The sequence below is a fragment of the Indicator indicator genome, chromosome 11 (genome assembly GCF_027791375.1).
Source record: "Indicator indicator isolate 239-I01 chromosome 11, UM_Iind_1.1, whole genome shotgun sequence".
NCBI classification, from domain to species: Eukaryota; Metazoa; Chordata; class Aves; order Piciformes; family Indicatoridae; genus Indicator; species Indicator indicator.
Genome location: NC_072020.1, coordinates 24,852,619 through 24,877,753, shown reverse-complemented (window position 1 = coordinate 24,877,753; position 25,135 = coordinate 24,852,619). Strand labels below are relative to the sequence as shown.

The 25,135-nt window shown below is 39.2% G+C and overlaps 1 protein-coding gene across 1 annotated transcript; it reads left to right on the top strand.

Annotated features, from left to right (window-relative positions):
- The first annotated feature begins 6,316 nt into the window (after positions 1 to 6,316).
- On the top strand, positions 6,317 to 24,487 carry MACC1 (MET transcriptional regulator MACC1). The gene is made up of 6 exons (XM_054384825.1): positions 6,317 to 6,369; positions 11,662 to 11,770; positions 14,104 to 14,218; positions 16,400 to 18,438; positions 20,763 to 20,951; positions 24,272 to 24,487. The coding sequence occupies exons 1-6, from the start codon at positions 6,317 to 6,319 to the stop codon at positions 24,485 to 24,487; spliced, it is 2,721 nt and encodes a 906-aa protein (XP_054240800.1).
- Positions 24,488 to 25,135: the final 648 nt, after the last annotated feature.

Genomic DNA, 25,135 nt, shown 5'->3' with positions numbered 1-25,135 from the left:
ATCAACTGACATCAATAACATCAGAAATATTTTAGTAAAATCTTTTTTTTTTTTTATTGTTCAAGGAAACCTCTAATAGTTCTCAGCAGAAGCAGCTTCTGATGTGTTCAGAATATATCTTAAGGGGTGAGACAAGGAAAGCTAAACTCAGACATATTCCCTCACTTTACGTGTACAGGTCAAACTGAGAAGGAGCAAAGTTCTCTAGTCTTACAGCTAGAAGGCATGAAGGATGTGGGTTACACCAACTGAACCACACTTAAAAGCCTCCAAGCTAAACATATGCTTTTGAGAGGAGTTGGGAAGTTTGTGTGGCTTCTCCAGTGAGATAACTGCACTTGGAAGCATTTGGGCTCTGAGGCAAGTGTGTGATTCCAGTTGTGCTTAATTCATGCTTTACCCTAACTGAATGAATAACTTAATTTCTTTATCTTATTGGTGGAGAGTGACTCTCAGATCTATCTTTTTTTCATCTGCCAGAACACAGGTACTTGTGCTCTGCCACCTGCATCCCACCCACAGTTACTTGTCTGGTTTGCACTGTTGGGTGGGGAACAGAATGACTGAGCACAGAAGTGCTATTAATCTGGAAAACAAGCAAGAGAGCCCTTTGCACCTTGGAATTCCCTGGTGTATTTTTACTGGTAATGATTGTACTCTGGTCACTGAACATGCAGGCAAGAGGTACTGGATGTACTACCAACATCCTGCCAAAAAGGCAAGAATTTCCCTAGACTTTTCCTCATCTCATTTAATATGTGGTATCAGAAAGAAGAGGACAATATGCTTGCAGGCTGAAATGAATGGCAATTACATTTACCATCACTGTCGGGTTTTTTTAATCATTTAAAAAAAAATAATTTTTAAAAGAAAGTAATAAACTATCTGAGAGTTAGAAGTTTGTTTTACCAGATAAATGAAAACATGGGAAAAAACCCAGCATGGTGAGTGTGTAACTGGCTCCACAACAGAGTTCAGAGGGTCGTCATCAGTGGCACAGAGGCAACTTGGAGGCCTGTGGCAAGTGGTGTCCCCCAGGGATCGGTATTGGGTCCAGTTTTGTTCAATATCTTTATCAACGACCTGGATGAGGGCATTGAGAGTACCCTCAGCAAGCTCTCTGATGAACTGGGGGGGTTGGCTGACCCCTGTCAGGCTGTGGAGACATCCAATGTGACTTGGACAGGCTGGAGAGCTGGGTGCAGGCAAACCTCATGAAGTTTAATAAGGACAAGTGCAAGGTCCTACATCTGTGGAGAAATAACAACAGGCACCAGGACAGGTCAGAGCCTACCATTCTGGGAAGCAGCTTCATGGAGAAAGACCTTGGAGTGCTGGTGGACAGCAAGTTCTCCATGGGACAACAATGTGCTCTTGTGGCCAAGAGAGCCAATGGGATCCTGGGGTGTATCAAGAAAGGTGTGTCCAGCAGGGCTAGGGAAGTTCTTCTACCTCTCTGCTCTGCCTTCGTGAGACCACACCTGGAATACTGTGTCCGGTTTTGGGCTCCCCAGTTCAAGAGAGACAGAGACCTGCTGGAGAGAATCCAATGGAGAGTCATGAGGATGATTAGGGGACTTGAGCATCTCCCCTGTGAAGAGAGACGGAGAGCCCTGGGGCTGTTTAGTCTTGAGAAGAGAAGACTAAGAGGGGATCTGATCAGTGTCTATCAATATGTCAGGGGTGGGTGTCAAGTGGAGGGGGCCAGGCTCTTTTTGGTGTTTCACAGTGATAAGACAAGGAACAATGGGTTCAAACTTGAACATAGAAGATTTCACCTCAACATGAGGAGAAACTTCTTTAGTGAGGGTGATGGAGCATTGGAGCACGTTCTCCCGGGGGGTTGTGGAGTCTCCTTCTCTGGAAACTTCCAAAACCCACCTGGGTGCATTCCTGTGCAGACTACCTTAAGTAATCCTGCTCTGGCTGGGGAGTTGGACCTGATGATCTCTTGAGGTCCCTTCCAACCTCTGATATACTGTGGTACTGTGATATGTCAGTAATTTTCTGCTACCTGTTATAGGTAGCTACAGTTTACTTGTATCTGGTTTTGTTCTCTTATTTCTGCTTATAGCTGGAAAGAAGCCAACCCTAGCAATGTCAAAGGCTGTTGGGAGGTGTTATGCATACCTGCCTTGCTCTCCAGTTAATTGCCTTTTCAGGGTGTGAACACTTTGGGACAGAGAAGGGCTCTTCTCTTGTTTATGCAGTTACTTTAAAGCTCTGGTCTCGGTGGCACTCATGTCCTGTGCTCCGTCACTGATTTCCTGAGCACTCTGGGACAATTTCAGGATGAAAGGAAACAGGATCAGGTTCTGCCAGGAGAGGTTTAGGTTGGACATTAAGAAAAATTTCTACACCGAAAGGGCTATCAAACACTGGAAGATGCTGCCCAGAGAAGTGGTTGAATCACATCATCCCTGGAGATATTTAAGACTTGCAGATGTGATGCTTAGGGACACACTTCAGCAGCAGACTTGGTAGTGTTAGGTTAATGGTTGGATCTGATCTTAAAGGTCTTTTCCAGACTAAACAATTCCATGATTCTAAGTTGTTTGGAGCCAGATTTGTAAGGGGTTATGCACATTTATGCAGTTCTTACACTAGAAGTGAAAGATGCTGGAATGTGGCCACCTGTCTCCTAGTGTTTTAGTCTTTCCATCTGCATGCTTTATTATCTCCATTTTCCCCTTTTGCCCTTCCTTGTATTATGCGTTAAACAATCAGTTCCTTTTGACCAGGCCATGCTTGCAATGTACCTGTTCAAAGCCAGCAGAAAAATGCTATACCAGCTACTTCTACCAGGATATGAATGAAAAAGTAAAAGAAAATGCTGATTTGGGTGCCAACAGGGTATAAACATCAACTCTGGGGCTCAAAATCAGTTTATTTTGTATTAAAAAAAAAATCCTATAGCACAAGAGAAAAGCAAACAAAACCCCCTCAAAACAAACAGAAGAAACAAAAACACACACCCCCCAAAAAAAAAAAACAAAACCAAAACCAGTTTCAGTGCAATAAACAGTAATAAATTCAACAAGACACAATAACAGCTAGGTAAAAGTCTGTGGCCTCAATCTTGCATAGGAAGAGTAAAGATCACTGCTGTTTATTTTGGTTTTAAAATGTGAATAAATAATTCAGTTATTCTGAAACAGTCTGGCAATTATAGGACCTGCCAGGGTTTGTCCTCCTATGCCTGTGGTGCAGAAACCTGTGTGTCTCAAGCCCCATTCCTCTTGGGACAGGTAGATCTCGGAGGCTGAAGGTGGCAAATCACTTCTAATATGGGGAAAATGGAGCTTTTGCTCACACTCCCTCCAGGCAAAAAGTCCACAAATGGATTACAGGTTAAGCCTTCGGGTTTTTTAAATGCTGATCTATGCAACCTATACAAATACAGCCCTATACAAATACGGCTAACCTAAACTGACTTCATGCTTCATTTGAACTGTGCAACTCCAAATTAAAATTTAGTTGAAACTTTGAAAGCAGAACATATTTAATTTCATTCCCTTTTCGTACTAGGTAGCTCTTTGTTGGAGAATTCTCTTTGTTGGAGTGTTCTATGTTCTGCAAATACCTGCTTGCCATCATCAATGACCTGAAACATAGAAGAATAATTGTCATAAAAGGAAGACTGAAAATCCATCCAATAAATTGCACAGCCAGGATTACACCTTTGTAGCAAAGAGCTGTAACAGGAGTCTTATGTCTCATTACTGCCAAGGGAAAACATCTTAAGCAAATTAACTTGCACTCATACATCAAGGTGTGTGTTTGATTTGATGTTTATAAGAGAGATTAAAATTACGTCTACACATTATGACAGTTGGACACTTTAGTCAAGGAACCTGTGACGGTGAAGGTAAGGATACCAAGGTAATGGTAGGAGTGAGCTGCTTGATCTTAGCAGTCTTTCAACTGCACTGTCAAATGTGTTGTGTGTGTTGGTGTCCTGGTTTGAGTTAGAACAGAACCATCTCTGTTCAGTGTTTTTTACCTTCAGCTCAGTCTCTTCTAAGTATCTGCAATTCCTGAAATGAACGACATAAACATTGGCTGCTTGTACTGGTGAGAATGCTCCATGTTTCTAGTTAGTACCAAGCACTGGTGTGCAGATCAAGGCAGCTGTTAAACCCTGCCCACTATCTTGGGGGTACAAAGTCCACACCTAAAGGGAGAAGTGAACAGGCAAGGTGACCCTAAACTAGCCAGTGAGGTATTCCATTCCACATACATCATATTGGGTATAAAGCTGAAGGATCATGAAGACGAATTTCTTCTGCTTCCTCTTCTTCAATGGCCAACATCTGAGGAAGGCTCTCTACATTCTGCCTTCAATACTGATCCACAAGTTCCTGAGTCTAGTTCCTTTTTGCTGGTGAGTCCAGGTCTGGACAGAAGTCTGGACAGGATTTCTTTCACTGTGATGGTGACTAACTGCCATCAGGGGTTTGGATTCAATATTTGGCTTATATATATTAGTATATATTTGGTCTTATTGTTAATACTTCATTAAGAGAGCTTTAGTTTTCCAATTCATAAGTCTCTTTATTCCATTTCCCTTCCTTTTGGGAAGGGATAGGGGTTAATAGAGAGCATCTGTCACTCATTTAGTGGCCCAGCCATTACCTTTGACAATTGGTCTCTACAGAAAACCCCAAAATAACAAGTTTGGTAAAAAAAATAAAAACAACAACAACAAACCCCAACACAAAACAAAACAACAAAGACTGAAAGAACCACAGTAAAATTTTGTGATACACTATTCTGCAGCATTTCATGTAACACAGCACACATTTTGAAGCCTTATTATCTTGAGAGGTAGGAGCTAGTTAAAGGTGCAAAACTCGGGACTTGCTGCCAAGGAGGTGAGATGGGTAGGGAACTGCATTGATCATCAAGGTCAGTGACCTTCAGGAAAAGCTGTGAATGCATCCTCCCACATTTCTGTACAAATGGAGCAAGGACAGTAAACTTATGAAATCAGAAAAAGTGTTTCTTTAGGGTTGACATATGGAAGGTGTTGCTGAATAGGCTGAATTCTCTCAGCTAACACATGGCAGGTGCCTTCAGTTTCCGAATTAGTAAAGCTAAAGTACTAAAAAGCTGTTAGAAGTGTGATCTGCACTTCAGCTTATTTCAGCTGCACCTGGTTTCCTTCTGTGTCAAGGAAAGGTTTCTCTGCTAGTACTGTTCAGACTGAAAGTGGTCAGCTAGAGGAACTCCAGCTTCATAGAGCCACTGACCACAAATGAAATGGTTTGTGCTGCTACCTGTAGGGACTTTGCACCCTGGGCTGTTCAGTGTTGTTTGAGCCAGTGTTCTGTTCTTTTTCACTCTGCTAGAGACAGTGTATGAATTGGTAGAGAGAGCTTAGCCTCTCTTCCTGCAAGACTGGCTGTCAGAGAAACATCAACTCTGGGCAGTGAAAATTTCCTTTCAGAGGAATAGTTGTGACATTAATGTGCTTTTGCATGATGTTTAACTGTCTTAGTGTATCAAATCAATTTCCTGTTACTTATTTCTGCTGTCTATATAGCAGCTTCATGCTGGTTATTCCTTCTAGTGAATGGAGCTTCATACGGTTGCAGAGGTGACTTTGAATGCTAAGTGATGCCCAGGATTTTTCTGTGGGAAGCCAGTGAGGTGAAAGAACTGCAGCCTTTTTAGAGACTTAACACAAATTATCTGAGCTTGCTCAGTCTATGTGAAATTGGAAGGTGAGCATGCTCATTGTCTGTGAGGGATGAGGCAAAGCAAAGTATTGCCACCAGGATCTTAGCAAGGCTGGATGGTGGCCAGGTCTTGCAGACTGCTATGTCAATGAAAAGGAACTTGCTGTGGTAGTAGTGGAAAAAATGCCTGGAGTTGTGGGGACTTTTTTATTTTTTAAGGGTGGGAGGACAGGGATAGATTGGGAGGAAGTTGGACATAACGTGTTGAATTGCTGCCATTTATTTTGAAAAGATACTGATATGCAGGCTCCAGTTCTGCTAGAAAGGCATTAACTTCAGCTGTGGTGAAAAACAGTAAAGCTTACTAAAGCAAAATGAATAAAATAAAAAACCAGGCATGCATTTTAAGTGGTGGAACTGGTTTTCCTGAAGATTTTCTAAAGGGTTGTCTGTGAGGCTGGTTTTAGTCCAAATTTCTGAGCAATTTGCAACTGCATCACTCCAGCTGCACTTTTGATTTGAGGGTATCAGCCAGATTTGAGGGGTAGGGTTATTAGGAAGAGCAAGCTGAGGCTGCACTGTTGCTTTTGGGGACAAAGGAAGATTAAAGTCATCACAGGAGTGCCTGGGTTAACATGGGGGACTTCACTGATTTGTTGTGCGAGCAGCTCATTGATCAATTGCAGAGGTCAGCCAACTGGCTGGTGAGAACCCTAAGAATGATTTCTGCCTTTGAGGCCTCCAGAGGGGGCAGAATAAGGGAATACACAGCCTTAAAATGTTTCCAGTGTGTAATGCTATCCATCATAATATAATAGCATGGTTTCCCTGGATGGGAAAACTACCTTTCCACTGAGGTATGGCATGCAGGCTAATGGTAAGCATCCCCAGAGGGAGAACAGCTGCTGGAAAGTCACACTGTGGTGCAATGGAGAGAACAAAGGTGGTTAAAGAATATAGGAACTGGAGGAAGAGGAGACCTGGAATAACAATTTCACACAATTCTTACTTTCACTTATGAAGGAGAAAACATTTGGAGCGTCACTGCTGCATAAAAGTGGATGAGATTGAACATGTTATTCTGCTCATACCAAAGAGTAAGGCACAAAAGTATAGATGCCCTCTTCTCAACAGGTGGGAGTAGACAGCTCAGTCAACAAGCTTGTAAGGATTTAGGAACTAAATGTAGACTTGTAAAGGAATAAAATTTTTTGGGAGCTTGTTGCTTCAAATCTTCTTAACCATTCCTCTAGAAGAAGATCCACAGTGATACAGCAGAGTGGTGTGGTTTTGTGGTGTTTTTTTTTGTTTGTTTGTTTGTTTGTTTGTTTGGGGCTTTTTGTAATATTTTGTTTTGGGTTAATATTTTGGTTGGTTGAGTTTTGTTTGGGTTTTTTCTTTTTGTTTGTTTGCTCTTTTGGCGTTTTGGTGGTGGTCTTTTTTTTTTAAAGATACAATCACTGCTATTTTTGTTATAGCAATACTGGAAAGAGCTCTTTCTTGTTTTCATATTTGGAACAACTTATTCCTTTTGAAATATGCAATCTTCTGTGATCAGAGGTGGGTTATTAAATGGGATCTGATGCTGCATGGCAGGTTATCTTCCTTTGACTTCATTTTTGTTGTTGGATTGTTACCATTTTAGGGTCTATCTGGTAGTCATGTGACTTCAGTCACAATATTCTGTTACCTACAATAAGTAATAAAGATCACAATTCAGAGATTCAAAGGTCTTTCAGTAGAGAAACTGTCCATTTAAACATGAACCCATTTGCTAGAAAGAAGAGGCATTTATGCTTGTCAAGAACATGTGTAGTTGCTATGTAGAGGAGTCGTCTGCCATATAGAGAGGTACCAAGTTTAGCTTTTAGAGAACAAAATATATTTTTATGGATTCCTCTCCCTTCTTCCCTTCAAAATTACAGTGTCAAAAATAACTTTAAAATATTGGCAGGTGTAGTTTAATGGACATCTCAGCCTATTATTAACAGCACAGGCACAAACATTTTAAATGTGATGATGTTTCACTGCTGGAGAAGACTTCTGACCAAACTTTGGGGACTTGAATTGCCATAAAAAGCAGCAAAGAAAAGGTGCCCTTTCTGCAGTATAACTTGGAAAATGTCCCTGTGATTAAGAATCCCTCTCTGATGCTCTCTTCACTATGTTCTTAAGGTGCCAAGGATTATTAAACATGTTCCTCAGTCAAAACAGATCAATACACAAAAAAATAGGTGTCAGTCTTTCCTTGTAAATATTATCAGAAGCTATCAAACATACTATTGCTGCTGTTACATATTCCCTGTGTCTGTTTTGTGGCCAGTCAAGTGGAGCAAAATGTAATTTGTGGCTGCACTGAGGAATGATTATGCTTACAGTTATGAATTCTGTAAACTAACCTCTAATGACAACCAGAGGAGTCCTTGCCAAATCGATTTACTTTCTTTTACTGCATTTAATGTAATTATTTTTCAACACAGGTGGCTACCTGTTGTTTGTTTGTTTTGTAATGTTGAGCTGGTTATGCTGGTCATGTGTCACCCGTCTTCTGTTGTTCCTACCCTCTCAGTATTAATCTCCCTTTATATTCCCCAGGAGAGATGGAACAAGTGACTGACTTGAATCCTGTCCTGTTCCCTTCTCTTGACTCCCATTCATGCCCTGCACAACTGGAATTTCTTCTTGGCTAATTTATACACTTTGAAAGCTTTCTTGCCACAGTTTAAATGTTGCAAGACACATTTTTACTGTGTATTGCCATGTTAATATTTGCTTTTGTGGAGTATGAGATGTTTCATAATTTATTTTTGGATGTTGTTTGGTTGGGGGTTTTTGTGTCCCTCACAAGTTAACCAATGACAGTGTAGGCTTTCTGACATGTTTTTCCTTTCCCTTGGAGCAAAAATCTGTCATGCTTAGGGAAAGAGACCTTTCTAGTCCCTTGTCCCACAAAAAGCACAGGGCTCTCCAGTGCCTGCCAGTATCTTTCTCCAGGCACTCACCTGCTTTGCTGAAACCAGAATACCAGAGGAGTAAAGGCACATTTTATATGCTTGGGTATCAGCTTTGATTTCCTTCAAGTTTCTTATAAATATGTTTTGCCAAAGCATCCTCAATCCACATCTCTTCACAATAGTGTCTGTATCCAGGCAGGCAATTTAGTTCCACAGTTGGATGTTTTAGGCTGGGTCCTGACATAATGTCAACTACATCACTTTGTTATATGTTTTTTTTAGTCTGGAACAGGAGAAAAAATTACAAGGAATTAACACTGACAACAGTTTTTAAGCCCCCATACCAGATGGATGTGTATTTGCTGTGAAGAGAGTATGGCTCTCGTAGGATTTCTCTTATCACATTACTGGACCATATGAGAAACTTCAGTGTTGAAAGTCAAGAGGGATTTTTCCCCAGCCTGTGCTCAGCCTTTAAAATTGAAAGTAATTATTTCTGTGAAACACGCAATTCATAAGTTGCCTGATTGCCAGTTCCTAATGACAAAATACTTCACTACTTGACCTGGTCCTAATTGTCTGGAAACAGTAATTTAGTTTTTGTTGGCTGTTATTGGTTTCAGAAGCTTTGGAGAGCTGGTAAAGAAATGTTCATAGAAGACTCAAGCAAATAAATTTGCAAGTGGTCATCTGTTCAGCAAAAAGAAGGAATATTATAATTTGATATTACAAAGTTGAATCATTTCATTCATTAGTGACAGCTTTTTACTTTCCATTTCCTGTCCTTTAAAAAGTTACATAGTAATGTAAGTAGAAGGCAACATATTTCTTGTTTCCTGAGGCCAAAGAGAAACTATGGAGTAGTTCAGAGTAGTAGTTTAAACCCAAAAGACAACATAAAAAATTAACCATGCATTCTTGAGGCTCCTGGACAGCAGTATTCCCAAATGTAAAATTTATAGTTGAAAATAAATACTCTAGCCGTCATGCTTACCACAAGCAATTTCAGAAGTGTAGATGTGTGGAATGGAAGGAAAGCTATTTCCCCTGTAGAGGAAATGTCTATGATGTAGTAATTTTTGTTTGCATAATGTTCCCCACTGGGCTGTCAAGCGGTTGGTTCTGGGTCATGCAGAACTGAGTAGAGGCTGTAAAAACCCACTTGTGAACTTGTGGAAATCTGCTGTGAGAAAGACCAAGTTCAAGTCCCTTTTTGTTGTGCTGAGACAACTAACTCTCCCCTTTAGCACTGGCTCAGGTGAAGGATTACAAGCAGCGCTGAAGACGCATGGTGGGTCTGTAGGAAGCTTAAACCCTGAGCTCAGAAAGGAGTGTGAATGGCTCTGCAGTTACAGATCTTCAGAACTTTGGAAATGTAGATACCAAACTTGGAAACTGTTTAACAACAAAGTAAACTAATGGATACATCAATTGGAAATGCTTTTCTATCGTTACAGGCAAAGTGACAAGTCACAGGGTCATATTAAAGCAATAAGATTGCTGCCACTTGTTAGTAAAGGAGATGATATAAGGTTGAGATCTCTTGAGATTGAACATTAAAAGTCTTTTCTGTCTCTGGCCAGGAGAGGCAGCCGCCTTTGCTTGACTGCCTCACGTGCAGCAGGCTAAGAGAGTAAGTCAAATCTGTTATCCCTTCAACTGAAGGTTTCATACCATGCCTCAGCCCAGTAACCAAAGATTGGTAAATTCATTTCCAGCTGCCTCTTGCCAAAACTCTGAGCTGCATAAAACTGTTTCAGGCCACAAGTGCTGAGGGACTGTTAAAACAGAAGCTATTACTCTAACCTTTACCTAGAAACCTGTTCATCTGCTGAGAACAGGTTATGTTTTAGATTTAGTGGTGATCTGTGGCACCTTCTGAAACCAGCTCTCTTCTGTGTTACCACTTTCTCTTTAGATTTCTTTCTCTTGGTTTAATAGAATTTAAATAATTTAGTATACTTGGTATTTGGTCAGATCAGGATCACTGTATTTAACATTCTGGTCAATATACCTTGATCCTTTTTCAGAAACAAACTTGTAAGTCTGAAAGTCTGACCTATATAACTGCTAAGTAATTTTTCTCTAGAACAGCTAAAAGTGAGCCTGAGGAATGAGGCACATCTCCATCACCTGCTTGTGTAGCTTGGCCTGTCTTTGGAAATGCATAAACTTTATATTCTGGACACAAAGGACATGAGTCACTGTGAATGCTGAGCAGCACTATCTAAGGGGCACATAAGATTTTTGTGGGGAGATAATGCCATGGGAGAGCTCTGCTTTTGTAGAAGCCTGATAGGGTTAAGGTTGAATAAAAGGTAAATTACTGGTGCTCTGGGATGTTGATAAACAAATCAACGTGCTCTCATTTTTTTGAAGGCAAAAGCAGTGGGACATGTTTGTTTAGGGCCATTTTTTTTTTTTTTTAAATTTTCTTCCTTGCCACTATTTTAAGCACAGCAGGACATGTTTTCTTTGGTAGAGAGACTGAAGAGGAAAAAAGGCAAACAAAAACAGTGTGCTTCAGTTTTAAAAGACCTGGAAAAGATTTCTGAAGGCATCACATACAGCAAAAACACCATAAGTGCTCTTTACAACAAATTTGTTTTCTGTGAAATGCAACTTTCCAAGTGAGACTTTCTTCTTCCTCTAATGCATTCTTCTACTGTAACAGTGCTGCAATGTGCCTGGCAGCAGCACTCTGGGTCCCAAGTCCCCTGCTCTTGTAAGTCAAGCTGTGTACTCCAGAGTACACCTGGCAGACTGTTTCTTGCCCCATCCGGAAAAATGCCACATCTCTCCGCAGTCATTCAGGTTCACTTGCTGGTCATGTCCATAGCTGATTCCTTTCCAGCCTCTTCACTTCATTCCCTGCTCACTTCACACTGTGAGCTGACATACCATCAGTCAGAGAATTCTTTGGACCATTAAGCATTTGTCAGTTTACATCTTTCATACTCAGTAGCTACAGCAAATGAAAAGCTTAGCTTCTGATTCTTCTTATACATAATTCCTTCTTTTTGCAGCAGAAAGCTTTCATACCACTCCCCTTCACCACTGATCAGCACGGCTTTATATCCCACACGCATTGATCTCTCTTCTCTTGTGGATGATCATTTTCCTGGATTTGTCCAGGTAAGCTCCTAATTAGCAGGGTTGTCCTATCAAAAGTTTCATTTGGGATGCTGTTTTATCACAGAATGTACTCACGGGAAAAGGTTTTCTCATCGAGTTCTCTTGTTTGCCTAGTGGCTTACAGGCGCTGGCTGTTTATGCATTCCCAGCACTAAGGCTGGAACACACCCTGGTGTCAGATCATGTAACTGCTCAGGAGGCACTTTGCCCGGTACCCTGTGGTGTTGTGTACAGCTTGTCTCCAATATTTCCCACATCCCTTGACATGATGACCCAATGTGGTCATCTTTTGCACAAGAATGTTTAGATATCTCTCTTTCATCCTGTTCTTGGCTGGCCTGAAATCATCCTGAAATCACCAGGGCTCCCACACCGTATTCTCACACTGAGGACTGCTTTTGAAAGGATGGGTGGGACATGGCGTGTGGTTTTATTTATTTTTTTTTAAAGTGCTTTTCCTTTTCAGTATTTGACTTTTCTGTCATTGTGCCAAGATGGTAGTGAAGGTTTTTAGGAATTCCCAGTGGGAACTTTTAGGAAATGACTTATTCTATTTGTAGAAATTCTTAGTGTTTACAAAACTTCTATATGCAATCTTGTTGTCATGTCTCTGCCAATGTACTCCCACTGTAAATACACTCTCTTCCCCAGAGTTTCCTATTTTAGACCCTGTGCATCTACTTGTGAGGTTTTTTTTTAACTATTTAAAGAACTGCTTTTGGCTTAACATGCCAATTGATCAATAAGTCATCAGAGGTCAGAGCTGGCAAAAAACCTGTAAAATACGTTGTCAAAAGTAGACTTCCTTTTGTACCCTTCATGGACTTTTGGGCTATGGATACCTTACACTGGTGATTAAACCTCCTCAGTCACTGAAGTTGAAACCTGACTGAAAATTTTTGTCTATTTTTGTGTTCAATGTTTCAACATTTTGAGATGCAGCAGGAAAATGAAACTTGTTTCCTTTGAAGTACATACTATCAAAGATCTCTTACCAGAGCTGGAAGACATGGTGATGTTTTTAGAGAGGTGTGGGATGTCAGATCTTGGAGCCACAGTGTTTGAATTAAGGATGTTTCCTAGTTTTCAGTCTGATTCCAATGGGGCATTAATAACAGAAACACCATAGTATTGGTCTTAGAGGACAGCTGTCACTATCATCTGAAATCAGAACTTCTAAGGCCACCTCCTAAGACTTCTGCTAATAGAGGATCCTGAAAGTCTGTACAGACCTGTGACAGCACAGCTGGGTGACTGTCAGGCTTAGCTTGACCTCAGCCTTTCATCCTGCCCGAGTGCAAATGTGCCACTGAACAGATTGCCACTAGATGAAGCTAACTCTTGTGGGAAGAAAAAAAGTACCAATTTACATTTGTAGTGGATAAAGAAAGGTGTCTTAACACATTGCATTGTGCAGTGGAAAGAGACAGAGGACTTCCAGTTTCTGTTCAGTAATACTTTGATACAAGGTATGCTTCCTTGTCCCCATAACTCACCTACTACAACTGTAACTGAAAATTTCTTTTTCTTAGAGCCATTGTGTCTTTTAGTAATTTTTTTTTTGTCCATTTTAAGCATGATGTAATGAAATCTCCTTAGGCTGCAACTGTTGCTGCAGAATGGCAAGCTGTGATATTTCAGACTCGTAAATGAAACTGACTATTGTATCCTGTGGATGAACCCTGGAAAAATTCTGCTTATTTTTACCTTTGGGGTCCTTCCCCTTCCCCCTTGAATGTCCTCTCTTGGGTTGCTGCTGTGGGCACTAAGGAAAGCTATTCTAAGTCCCTCTTGTACAGACTGAAAGGAAAATCTGACTTGATGTTCTCTTAGGGAAGAGCATAGGAAGAATAATAAAGCAGAAAGGGTTGGAAATACTTCCTATGAATTGACAAGGGAAGGAACAGATTTAGCTCTTCCCCTTTAATGACTGTAGTAAAACATATGAAAACAGGAATTAGGATGTTTGTTTCTGAAAAAGTAGTTTTTATTCAAGACCTTCTGAACAGAAGTTATTTACAATTGGCTCAGTTCCAATTGCAAGATGTTTAATTACATAAGTTACTGGATTTTACTTTGGGCTAAGGTACCATGTTATACTGCAGCACCTGGTGGGCTTGCTGCAAATTAGTAAGACCCATGCTGTATGAGCCTTTGGGATGGTGATGCTCTTGGGCAGGCTCCAGCAACTTTCTCATAAACCGTAACTTCACTTTTTTTCCTTTATTTGTGTCATATCACAGGAGCAAAGCTCAGTAATTCTTCAACAGTTTCCCCTTTTTCCAAATTGCATACTAGCTGATGTTTTATATGTTTAACTGTTTGTTTTCTAGGAGGAAAACACTTCCAGTAATGGAACAGGTTCCATAACCAGTGGAGAGATTCCACGGAGCAGGTCCGAGGGGACTTTGATTGATGTGGGTGACCAGACATCTTCATCCAACTACAGTATGTCTCTTCTGCTATTTTGTATTACTAAGGCTCCTCACTCATCTTTATTTCTGTGAAACTCTCAGTAGTGTTAAGAGCTACTCTGTAAAGCCCTGTACAGTTCTTTTAATTTATTTATTGCTTGTATTTCACAATACTTTGGCCATTGTAGAGGTCCCTGGATTCAGAACATGAGGGATTGTCACAAGGTCCCCCAGGGTAAGCTTTCTTGGCTTATAAGAGAAGACCTCTTGCCCACTGCCCTACTACATGTCAGTCAGGTGGGTTGGGAGGAAGAGCTGTAACCCTTAACTTTGCATGAATAAATGCTATTTTGGATACTGTTACTGGGTAATGAGATGAGGAGGAGAAAAGGGAGTTCTTAGTCAAACATTAATTTAGTGTTTTCAGAAACAGGGAGGCAGGGTAATTTTACAGGTAGCCCAGTTTAAAACCTGGAGTCTGGACAAAGCTGATTTAATCTCATTGCTATTTTAACCCAAAAGTTAAGAAAACATTTCCCTTCCCAATGCAGGAATTCTCTTACCTTTTTGTCCAACAGCAGTTGTGAGTAATGGCAAACCTGGCACTTGCTGTGTCAGTTGGGGAGCAGGAATTATTTCCTTGCTAACCCCCTACACACCAGTAATCTGTTGTTATATCAGCATGAGAAAGCATCCAGCCTAGGGACTCAAACTGCCAGTGTTTTCTGCTCATACTTTTCCTGGTGAAAAATGCCCTAACATTTTTTTCTGGGATAAATTTATCTTTTTAAGGGATAATAATGATCTGACTGGAAGAGCATCACAGCACCAGGAAAGCTTTTGACCTATGGGGAGAAATAAAGGACATTTCAGCTGGTGATTAAATAGCACAGCCACATCTCGTGGCCCTGGCCAAGGCTGGATGCCCTGACTTCACCCTAATAGCTCACCTGGAAGGCTCTTTTCAAGTCAGTGCTAGAGCCCTGCAGCTAGGAAGCATGCAAATTCCAGTTTGTTTCATCCAAATTAAGATTTTTCTGGAATTATGGAAACTCTTCATGGTTTTGGCTTTTAGGTACAATTCATGACAAATGAAACAGAAATAGATTAGCATGTTATTTATTTAGTGGCTGCATGCGCTGTCAGACTTGCAACTGAGCAAGAAATAGTAGCATTGGAGGTGGAAGGTGCTATGGAAACATGAATAATGAAGGATGTAGATATGCTGAAAGAATGGAAATGCCGAATTTCCCCTCTGAAATCAAAATTTTTTACAAGGATGCAGAAAGTATGGATGGTATAATCTCTGCACATAGAAAAATAACAGCAAATTGAATAGAAACCCTTAGCACAAAAAGTAGCAGATACTCTATTTAGTGCAAGGTGTGTGGGTCTTAATTGACCTATAAAACAAGCTTCTGTGAGTTTATTAATGTAAAATATAATCATGAACTTGTCTTCATAACAAAGACATTACTGTTAAGAATGAGTATTTTTCATTAGAAAGCATATTTAAGTACCACTTACACACTTTTATTTTTCTATTTATGTGTGATCTCAGAAAAATTAGTAGCCACAAAACCATTTATCTCTGAACTTCAAGTTATACAAAACCTCATGCATTATACCCATGGGGTTCAGTTGGTTGGTTTGTTTTTTAATGGAAAGCCAGTATAAAAAATTCTTTACACACTGAGATAAATTGTAAGGCTGTTGTTATCAACTAAATGCGTGTGCACTAGCACGAAAAGGAATCCTGAATAACGCTTTTATCTGTACTGTCTACAGTGCTGGGAAAATGAAAAGGTAGTTGTTCAATCTGTGCAAAGGAGTTTTATACACAAAGGAAAGAAATCTATGGCATTTTGTGAGATCCCAAATATTACCAGAATACATGAGGTTCAACCTTGTGGGACTCAATGCCAATTAATAGTTGTAGGAAGTGATAAACCTCAGCACCTTGCAGAAGATGTTTCATATCCTTCAGCACTAATTTGTTAGCACTCTTTCTATTAACAGAGTTTCTTAATGCTACTTTGAAATCAATATTGATATTCTTTTGAAACCTGAAGGAGAAATACATAAATGATCTATATGCATTTTAGGAGGATAAATTTAGTCACCTGTTAGCTTAACAGGCTGTCAGTTGGAAATGAATGGAATGTCTCAAGTCTCTGTGCTTTAGGAAATGCCTTTTTTTTTTTCTTTTAAACAGATGTCAATGAAAATAAATTGGATTTGGATATTGACTGGTCTGGTGTATTCAAACATGCCCAGGCTGTTTCCAAGACTAATCCTTTCTGGAACGAACTGTCAGCATCCAACCCTTTTGTACATGACATAGCTGCTTCCAATAGAAATGAGAACAATAAATACCTTTCGATCTTAAAAGAAAAACCCTACTTGTTCTCTGCAGCTCCTAGCAACAGAGATTCTTTGGCTTCCTCAGGTGATGAGCTAGATATCGATTGTCTTCTAAGAAGGACTTCAGCAAGAAGATCTGGACGATCCAAGAGTGTCTCTGACTTCCTGGATATTGTTGATAACCAAAGACTGAATCCTCACAAGATAACACCTCAAAAAACTATAGCTTCAGACATGACGTGGCTTCAAACTGACCGCAAGGCCTACAAAAGGGCTTGGCTGAGTCACCGCCAACTCACCCGGTCTTGCCTAGACTTGGAAGCCATGAGCCACAGTCCTGGATGGGCACAAACACAAGCTACAGACATTCATGTTGTTTGCAAACTGAACCATGAAGGGGGTTCAGTACAGCTACCTGACTCGGATATCAACGTCCATGTCCCTGTCGGTCATGTGTCGCCTGGGGAATTCCAAGAGGTTGGTTTGAAGGCTATCCTTAACCCTCCATCACTGTTTAACAACGAGCTCTCTAGCACCGTAAGTCCTCTGATAGAGCTTACACTGAGCAACCTCAACACGAGGGAAGCCGTTTTCCTAGAGGTGAAAGTTGCTGCTAAAGTGAAGAACGATCCACTTAGCCAAGTTATGAGTGATATTGTGTGTTTTTTGAGTCTCAGCAAAGAAGGGCCTTTTAAGAAGCTAGAGAATTGTTATACTTATCAAGACACCATACAAGTGAAGCTCAGCAAACTCAGTCACGTGATGTATGCAGTGATTGCTGTACAAGCAAACAAAATCCAGCCTCCAGCAACTCATGTCTGGGATTATGTTCACAGAACAGTTTCAGTTGGAATTTATGGTCCCAAATACATTCATCCATCTTTTACAGTGGTTTTTGCAGTCTTCGGTCACAACTACATTCCAAGTAAACTCACAGTTTGTGATATAAAAAAAGGAGGGAAAAATATGCCTCCTGTTGTGTTTCAGCTGTGGGGAAAACATACATTTCTGCTTGAAAAGCCACAAGATCTAAACATTTCTTTGGTATCCTGTGACCCAGATTTTGAAGTGAAGATGGAAGATCAAAGCAAAAATATTAAAGGGGAAGAGCTGAAAACAGGTGAAATGGTCCACCAACAATTCCTGTTTTCCATGCTTGGATGTAGGGAGATGCATTTCTTTGTTTTCCTTGTTCAGATTGAAGTCTTAAAAAGTAGGCAAGTAACACAGTTCCATGTTACAACTCCTGATCCAGCCCCAAAATTAAGTGGAATTATCAACAGGCCGAAGCGCTTACAGAACCGCAAAGAAATCAAGTCTGCTCCTTTGCTTTTAATACCAACAGTTAAATATCCCAAGTTTCAAGACAAAACTTTAAGTGTTAGTACATATGGAGTGGCTTTGAAAACTGTATTACGTCAAAATAAGATTGAATATTTGCTGGAATATTTTAAAGGGGACACAATAGCACTCCTTGGTGAAGACAAAGTAAAAGCCATAGGACAAACTAAAATAAAAGAGTGGTACGTGGGAGTTCTCAGGAGAAAGATTGGTCTTGTGCACTGCAAAAATGTAAAAGTGATTTCCAAAGAACAGGCTATGGACACTGCTGACAGTGAGCTAACAACCAGGAATCTTGTTGAACAAATTGCATTGCCATTCAAAAAATTGACTTACATCTACTCAGTCGTTCTGTCTGCAGTATCGGAGAGTATCTACGACTGGAGAGCCTTGGCTGAGGTGCTAGGATATTCACATATGTCTTTGGATGACTTTGATGAGGCACATGCTGATAAAGAATCGGAGAGAATTGCACATCTTGTGAAAAGGATGAAGGAAGACTGCCATGCTAACAAAAAGAAAAGGCTGTTTCTCTATGAACTCATTGTTGTAAGTATTGTATAAACTCAGTTGGTTACTGTGAAGCATTGCTAAGAAACTTCCCAATAGTAACTTGTGTGAACAAGTAAACGTGGCCATGCACTCTTGTAGGAAACTGAGCATAGTACTAGAAGCTGTAGACACCTATAGATATTAAATACATGCAGACTCTCATGAAGAGTAATAATAATACTTTGATGAATGGTTTCTAAATAGTGCTCTGTAAACGTTCCAGGAGCCTTCCTCACTTAATAGGTTGACTGAGATGACTTTTTTTATTATTATTATTGGTCACGTTTAAAATGGTTTTGTCTTTTGTCATTAAATCATCATGGTAAGTTGCTTCCCTGAGCAATTTACATTCCTGTTGTCAAGTATTTAGTAACCTTATAGCATGGAAACTCCATTATTTACATAGATGTGTATACCCTAAGGCACATGTCTAAGTTAGTTTCAAATGGTTAAAGCAAAAAAGTCCTGACCCACATGGCAAAGACAGGATTTTCTATCCACTCATGACAACTTCATAGTCAATGTTGTAGCAGCCTGAGGACAAGATTGTAAGTATTTCAGCAAATATTTTCATGGGTCTTATTTGTAAGCTTCTGTGTGATTCAATGCTGTTATATTTGAGTAAACAGTGGTTTTATTAAAAGTCCTCCCTCACAATACTTTGCATTGTTAACCACCTTAATTTACTTATGGATCTGTTCACAAATTAATTTAGAATTAATGATAACTCAATATTGTCTTTGGCTCTGACTGAAAATTCTACCAGCTGCTTTTGGTACAGAAAAGAATTAGATTTCTCACATGAAAATAAAGTATTATAGAGATGGTTGTTTAAAAAGCCACACTGTAGCCTTTTACCTAAAGCCTTTTGACTGTCTTGAACTGTAAACCTTAACAGGGTTTACTTCTCATAACTAGTTCATCCACTTTGCAATCCTGACAGCAGGATCCAGGAACTTTTGGTAGCAGTGGCCTCTTAAAACTTCTTTTAAACTGTGGGGAATAAAACTGAGTAAGAATGAAATACAATTTAGCCTGCTATGTCTCTATAGAAAAAGAAGAAGGGGGAGTTAAAGGTGAAACAAAGTTCCTTATATAACAGGTAAAAGGTGGGGCATAATTATATTAATAAAACTTCCTACTTCGTTGAGATCTGAGTTTCAGCTATGCTTTATCTTTGTAAAGTCAGACTTAGAGCTAGACACCATCCATGGTAGTTTGGGGTAGAATTTCCCTCCTATTTCTTTTAATTAATTTCCTGGTTTTATGTTTAATAGGGAACTTGATTATCAGAGCAAAATTGAACAATGTTATCTCCTCAAAGTATAGGGGGATTTCGTATGGTACACTATAGTCTGCTTCTCACTACTGTGCCTAGCAAAAGTTCAGCTGTTCGCAGTGAGGGTTTTTATGGAAAAATGCTTTACAATTAAATCACAAAGATTTAAGTGACTGAGTGCTTGTTTTCTGCAGAAATGCTTGACAGCTTATTGAAAATCAGTATCTTAAAATCCAGGAAAAACGTTTGGATTTTATTCTTGATCTTTCACTGAAAAATTCAATATTTTCAGTGGAATGTTTTGCTGGTAAGTTGAAGAGAAGTTAAAACCAGCACCTATATTTCTCATTATCTCTTATCCAAACAAATAAAGGAGAATGCAAAGTATCTGCCTTTCCAGTTTTCGTTCCTGAAAGATTTATAAATTGTTTTTGGGTTGGGTGGGGTTTTGGGTCTTTATTTAGTTAGCTTTATTAATTTGTTTGTTTGTATGTTTGACTATTCAATTTTATTAAAAGCTTGTTTGTCAAGGTCAAAGAAAGGTTTTTATGCCTGCATTTCTGCTTTATGATCAACAAATTACCAGTTCTGTGGGAGGAGTAAAACAAAAGGTGTCTCCAATGTAACCAGGAATAGTTCCAGAAAAGTAGTAGCTGAAGGACAACTTAGGATAATAGTAGTCTAACTTAATTTAAGTTTTGTGTCATGCTTTTAAGAAGATAAATTTGATGTCCTAAATATTTTTGTTGGAGAAGTTTCTTTCTTTTAAAATCTGTAAGCTTGGCAGGATCCATTTGACATTGGAATGCTTAAGCAGCTGCATGCCAGCTTAATTTTTTTTTTCTTAGGCTTGTGGGCAGTTTTGCTATGAAACTACTAGCAGCATCTAGTTGTAGGAAAAGAAGTGGCATATTTGTAAGAACACAAAATAGACAAAAGGTCTTCCTGTCTTAGAAATGCAGTCTAGTGATGTAAATGATAATGTTCTGTTTGTAATCACTGGTGGAAAAAAAAACAACACTAATGAAAATTATTATCACAGGCACTTTTGAAAATAGATTGCCAGGGACTAGTGGCACGTCTTACCCAGGACACCATCATTTTGACTTCAGCTGTCAAGCTTGGCAAGTGCTGGCGGGAGCTTGCAGAGAAGGCAGCCCGACTCACAAAGCAGCAAATTGAGGCTTACGAGGTACCTCACCAAGGGAAAAATGGAACAGTAGCTCTGGAGGTAAGGCTCTGGTGTAACCCTGTGTGCACACGTGCTCCTCTGTGTAAACACAACCTGGGACCAACCTTCTTCCTTGCTTTTTCCCTCTTTCAGTTCAGCTTCCTAATTTAAATTGTAAGCCCTTCAATGCAAGGAATTCTCACCAACTTTTACTTGCAATTGTCTAGATATTTCTTTGAGGGCAATTGTTTAGTCTTACTGTGCCAAATAATTTGCTGTGGAGGTTCTGCTTTATCTCTTGAGCTTCAGCTCTTCAGGCCCACCTGAGGGCCCTTTTCAGGGGGAACTGTGCTGAGTAATCTCTGGAGGTCACTTCCTAGCCCTAATATTCTGTGATTTGTGCTCATGTTGAGACACCCCCAGCAGTCTACAAGGTTAGCAACAATCTGACTATTTCCAAAATGTTCGCTAATCATCACATTTGCTTAGTAGGTATAAAAGAACCCCAATTAAAACTATTTTATCCCAGCCTGGAATTTTCTAATGGAAAAAACTTTCTCATTTGATAGCACTTGTTGACATAAAAACATCAAACCAAGGAAAGAGGGAAGAGTAATAATTTTTTTTTGACTAATTGTTGAGGGTTATCTGTAAACATTAAACTATTTGTAACCCATGAAGGACTATTCTGCCACTAAGAATAATATTAAACTTTAGAAGAAGAAACATCTTTTACCCAGTCATTCCTCTTCATGGTAGAAGTCTTCTTCCAGATGATCACAGAAGCAGCCTGAGGTACATACAGTTGGTGCCTAGATTTTGAAATTCTTTTCATCAGTAAGTTCCAAATCGATTTACAGAAGATGTAGGTGTTGGTAACTACTCAACAGAGGCACTGGGAGCAGAGAGGGAAACTCATGCACACAGCTGAAATGAGACTTGCCCAGGATGTTGCAGTGATTTAATGTTTTGCTTGAAAATCCTCTATGCTATAATTCAGGAATGTCAAATGCAATTCAGTTCCCCTATTGCATTAGAGTATGTAGATGTGGAGAAGGACCTACCTTAGAACCTTGGTTTGCAGTGTTAGTTTGATGTGGTGAGAGTGTAGAATATTGCCCAGTTAATCGTGCACCAATGATGACAAATTTATAGAACTTTTGATCCTCCCCCCTCCCCCCCCCCTTTTTTATCTCAAGGGTAAAAAAAAGAGTTGTGACAGTAGAGGTAAACAATTTTGGTGTTTTAGGCAGATTTCAGCCAATTCTCTGATTGCTCAGTGTCAGATTGACCTTTCGTGTAAGTGTAAGTACAGCACCTTTTCATCCTTGCTGTCTTTCTACAATTCTAGTGAAGATGGAAGGCTGTACCCCAATTCTTAAAATATCCTGGTGTGACAGGAATCTAAGGAAAGGAAACAGGACATCAGGAAATCTCAGCTTCTCTTGTTGGTTATCAGGCTAAAAACAGGAATATGGAAACTTTCTAGTTTCATCATGAATACAATAGTCATGAACTGCTTTAGTTCAATAAAATATATTGTAATACACAGTATTTACAATAAAAGATTAAAACCTTCTTTTTCAACATAGCATATCTGATAAAAGGAAAGAATTAATCACTCGCCTTCTTCCTACCTACCACCAAATTTATTCCCCCCCACCCCTTTTGTAACCTTTGGTTATGACTTAGACTTGCTTAAAGCAAGAAGTAGGCACTATTCTGGGTAAATGATGATACCCTTCCCTCTTGTAGACTTAAAATGAGAAACTTAACTGAAATTATATTTGGGGGGTTTGGTTTTTTTTGAATGGCTTAAACTAAAGGTAGAAGCCAGACTAATTAGATTGTGAGACACTACTGCGAGTATGAGTTTGGAGTTTTCTGTTTGGGGATGGTGATGAAAGGCAGCAGAAGCTGAGAGAGATGTGTATGGAAACTACAATATAATCAGTCTTGGAGTAAGTTGAGAGTTCTTAGCCCAAAGGTGGAAAAAAGTTCAGAACTATGAAGAAACTATGTCTCAGTTCCTTAATCACATAAATAAAACTTAAATCAAGGAAGAAGAGTTTTATATTGGGTACTTTTTGTAAATTAATAGGATTATATGGAGGAAATAACCAATTTCCTTCTGAATTGTCCTTCAGAGTCATGAAAACTGCTTTTCTATTGAAAGGGAAAAACATGCTAAAAAAATCTGGACTTCCACTTCTGTGTGTGTATATATATATATATATGTATGTATGTGTATATACATATATATTCACACATCAGTCTATATATCCTTTTATTACCATCCACATGTTTCTTTTAGAACAGGAACTGCCAGGACCTTTGGGTTTCTTTGTGTATCATCCCTGCAATTGTTAATTCAATTGCTGTTTGCAAAACTTTCACTGCCAATGAGGAGTGGGAGACTAGAACCCATGGATCGCCCAAGCTAAATTTGGCAAAGCAGCAGCTGGGAAAACAACGTTTGTGTTTGTAAGCTGAGCAAATTTACTCTGAACATCAGCACTTTGAAAGATATTAGTCCAGCTTGGTTTGTGAGTCATGCTGTCATAGCTTAATCAATGGCAGTAGACTAGTGACAAATTACACCTCCCAAGGATTTGCTCCATACTGATTTGACATAAAGTAAACATATTGTAATTTCATATAAGGAATACTAGTAACTTATATTTTAATTTCCTTTGTTTCCTGCAGGACATTTTTAATTCACAAGTCCCAATTTAAAAATTGTAATTATAAAAGCTTTTTACTTTCTTGCTTTTGGAGTGCTTGGATTTTTTTCTTTCTTTCTTTGGTTTGTTGGTTGGTTTGTTTTGTTGTTGTGGGGTTTGTTTTGCCTTTTTTTCTTTTAACAATGTTAAAAATAAATCATCTTTCTACAATTTTCGTAAAGATGAGAAGCATGCTTAATATATCCAGGCAAAGTAGAGGGACAACAGGGTACTGATTAATGAAATAAAGGAAGGCATTAACCATGAAAAGCACAGCTGAGCTCCAAACAGGTAAACTGCTGCTGGATGTATTCATTGCAAATCCTACCAAGAGGAAAGGTGTTTTCCTTCCACCCTTGTTATTTGAATTATGCTTTCACACAGGGATATATTTCAACTTGATAATAATCCTTTCAATAAAGAATTTATCTTTCCATTACTTACCTCTCTAAGAATTTGAAAGTTTAATAGAAATGAAGTAAATAAGTTTAGATCTTTTATAGCAAGATACTTTTTATGATAAAGCATTTCAGCATGGCTAACGGTCAAACAGTTTCATTTTGAGTTTTCTACCATTGGAAAGACTTAGCTATTTTTTTTTTCTTGCTCAATAATTCAATCTGAAAACTGGTTTATTATTTCCCCCTTTATTTTCAGACGATGTGGAAACCTGCATATGACTTTCTTTACACGTGGGCTGCTCATTATGGAGACAGCTACAGGGATGTCTTACAGGACCTGCAATCAAGCTTGGATAAAATGAAAAACCCAGTAACAAAACAATGGCGAGAGTTAACTGGAACACTAATTCTTGTGAACTGCATGGAGGTGTTAAGGGCAAGTGCTTTCTCCAAAATGGAGGAAGAAGAATAGACTACCATGAAAAGCTGTTTGTTTTTTTTTAAACCGTATAGCTGATATTTGTATTTCTGTGATGCTTGGACAGCAGGAGAGAATGCAGTTTGTTTTACATGAGTTGATGTTGGATCTAGCTCCATGGTTCTCAGCTACAAATTGCTGGAGCTTGCTAAAACCTGCTGAGAAAATAGCAAAAGACTCTGTGATTAAACTAATGAGGTCAACAACAATGACTTGAATTCTATAAGGTAGTTTCTAAAAGGAGCTAGTTCTAATTGCAGTGCCTTCTAGTTTTAAAAAGCAGAGCGATGCAGAGATGCATTCAGCCTGTGGGCTGAGGTTTACATTGTTTCAATGAGGTATTAATATCTAAATATTTAACATATTATTTTAATTGGTGCCCAAGCACCCCAACTCTTAAGTTATTGATAAAAGGTTTAGGATTTGTCCTCAACTGGGACAAAATTCATCATATCTTTTCATAAAACAGGAATTCAGTTAGTTGCACCTGGAAAAATAACTGTCAGATGCTTAATCCTTCAGAACACTTCTGGTGTCTTGTGTTTGGTTTTGTTTGTTTGCTTGCTTGTTCTAATTCCAGCAAAGTTGTCTAGAATATGCTGAATGGAGATTTAAGCATCCTTTTTGGTGTACTCTGTGCAT

What these genes read in the sequence shown, in the direction of transcription:
- MACC1 (XM_054384825.1), top strand. Translation starts at nt 6,317, where the DNA reads ATGGGGGACTTCACTGATTTGTTGTGCGAGCAGCTCATTGATCAATTG. An exon ending in CTCATTGATCAATTGCAGAG is followed by an intron (nt 6,370 to 11,661) that starts GTCAGCCAACTG and finishes TTCTTTTTGCAG; the next exon opens with CAGAAAGCTTTCATACCACT. An exon ending in GACATCTTCATCCAACTACA is followed by an intron (nt 14,219 to 16,399) that starts GTATGTCTCTTC and finishes TCTTTTAAACAG; the next exon opens with ATGTCAATGAAAATAAATTG.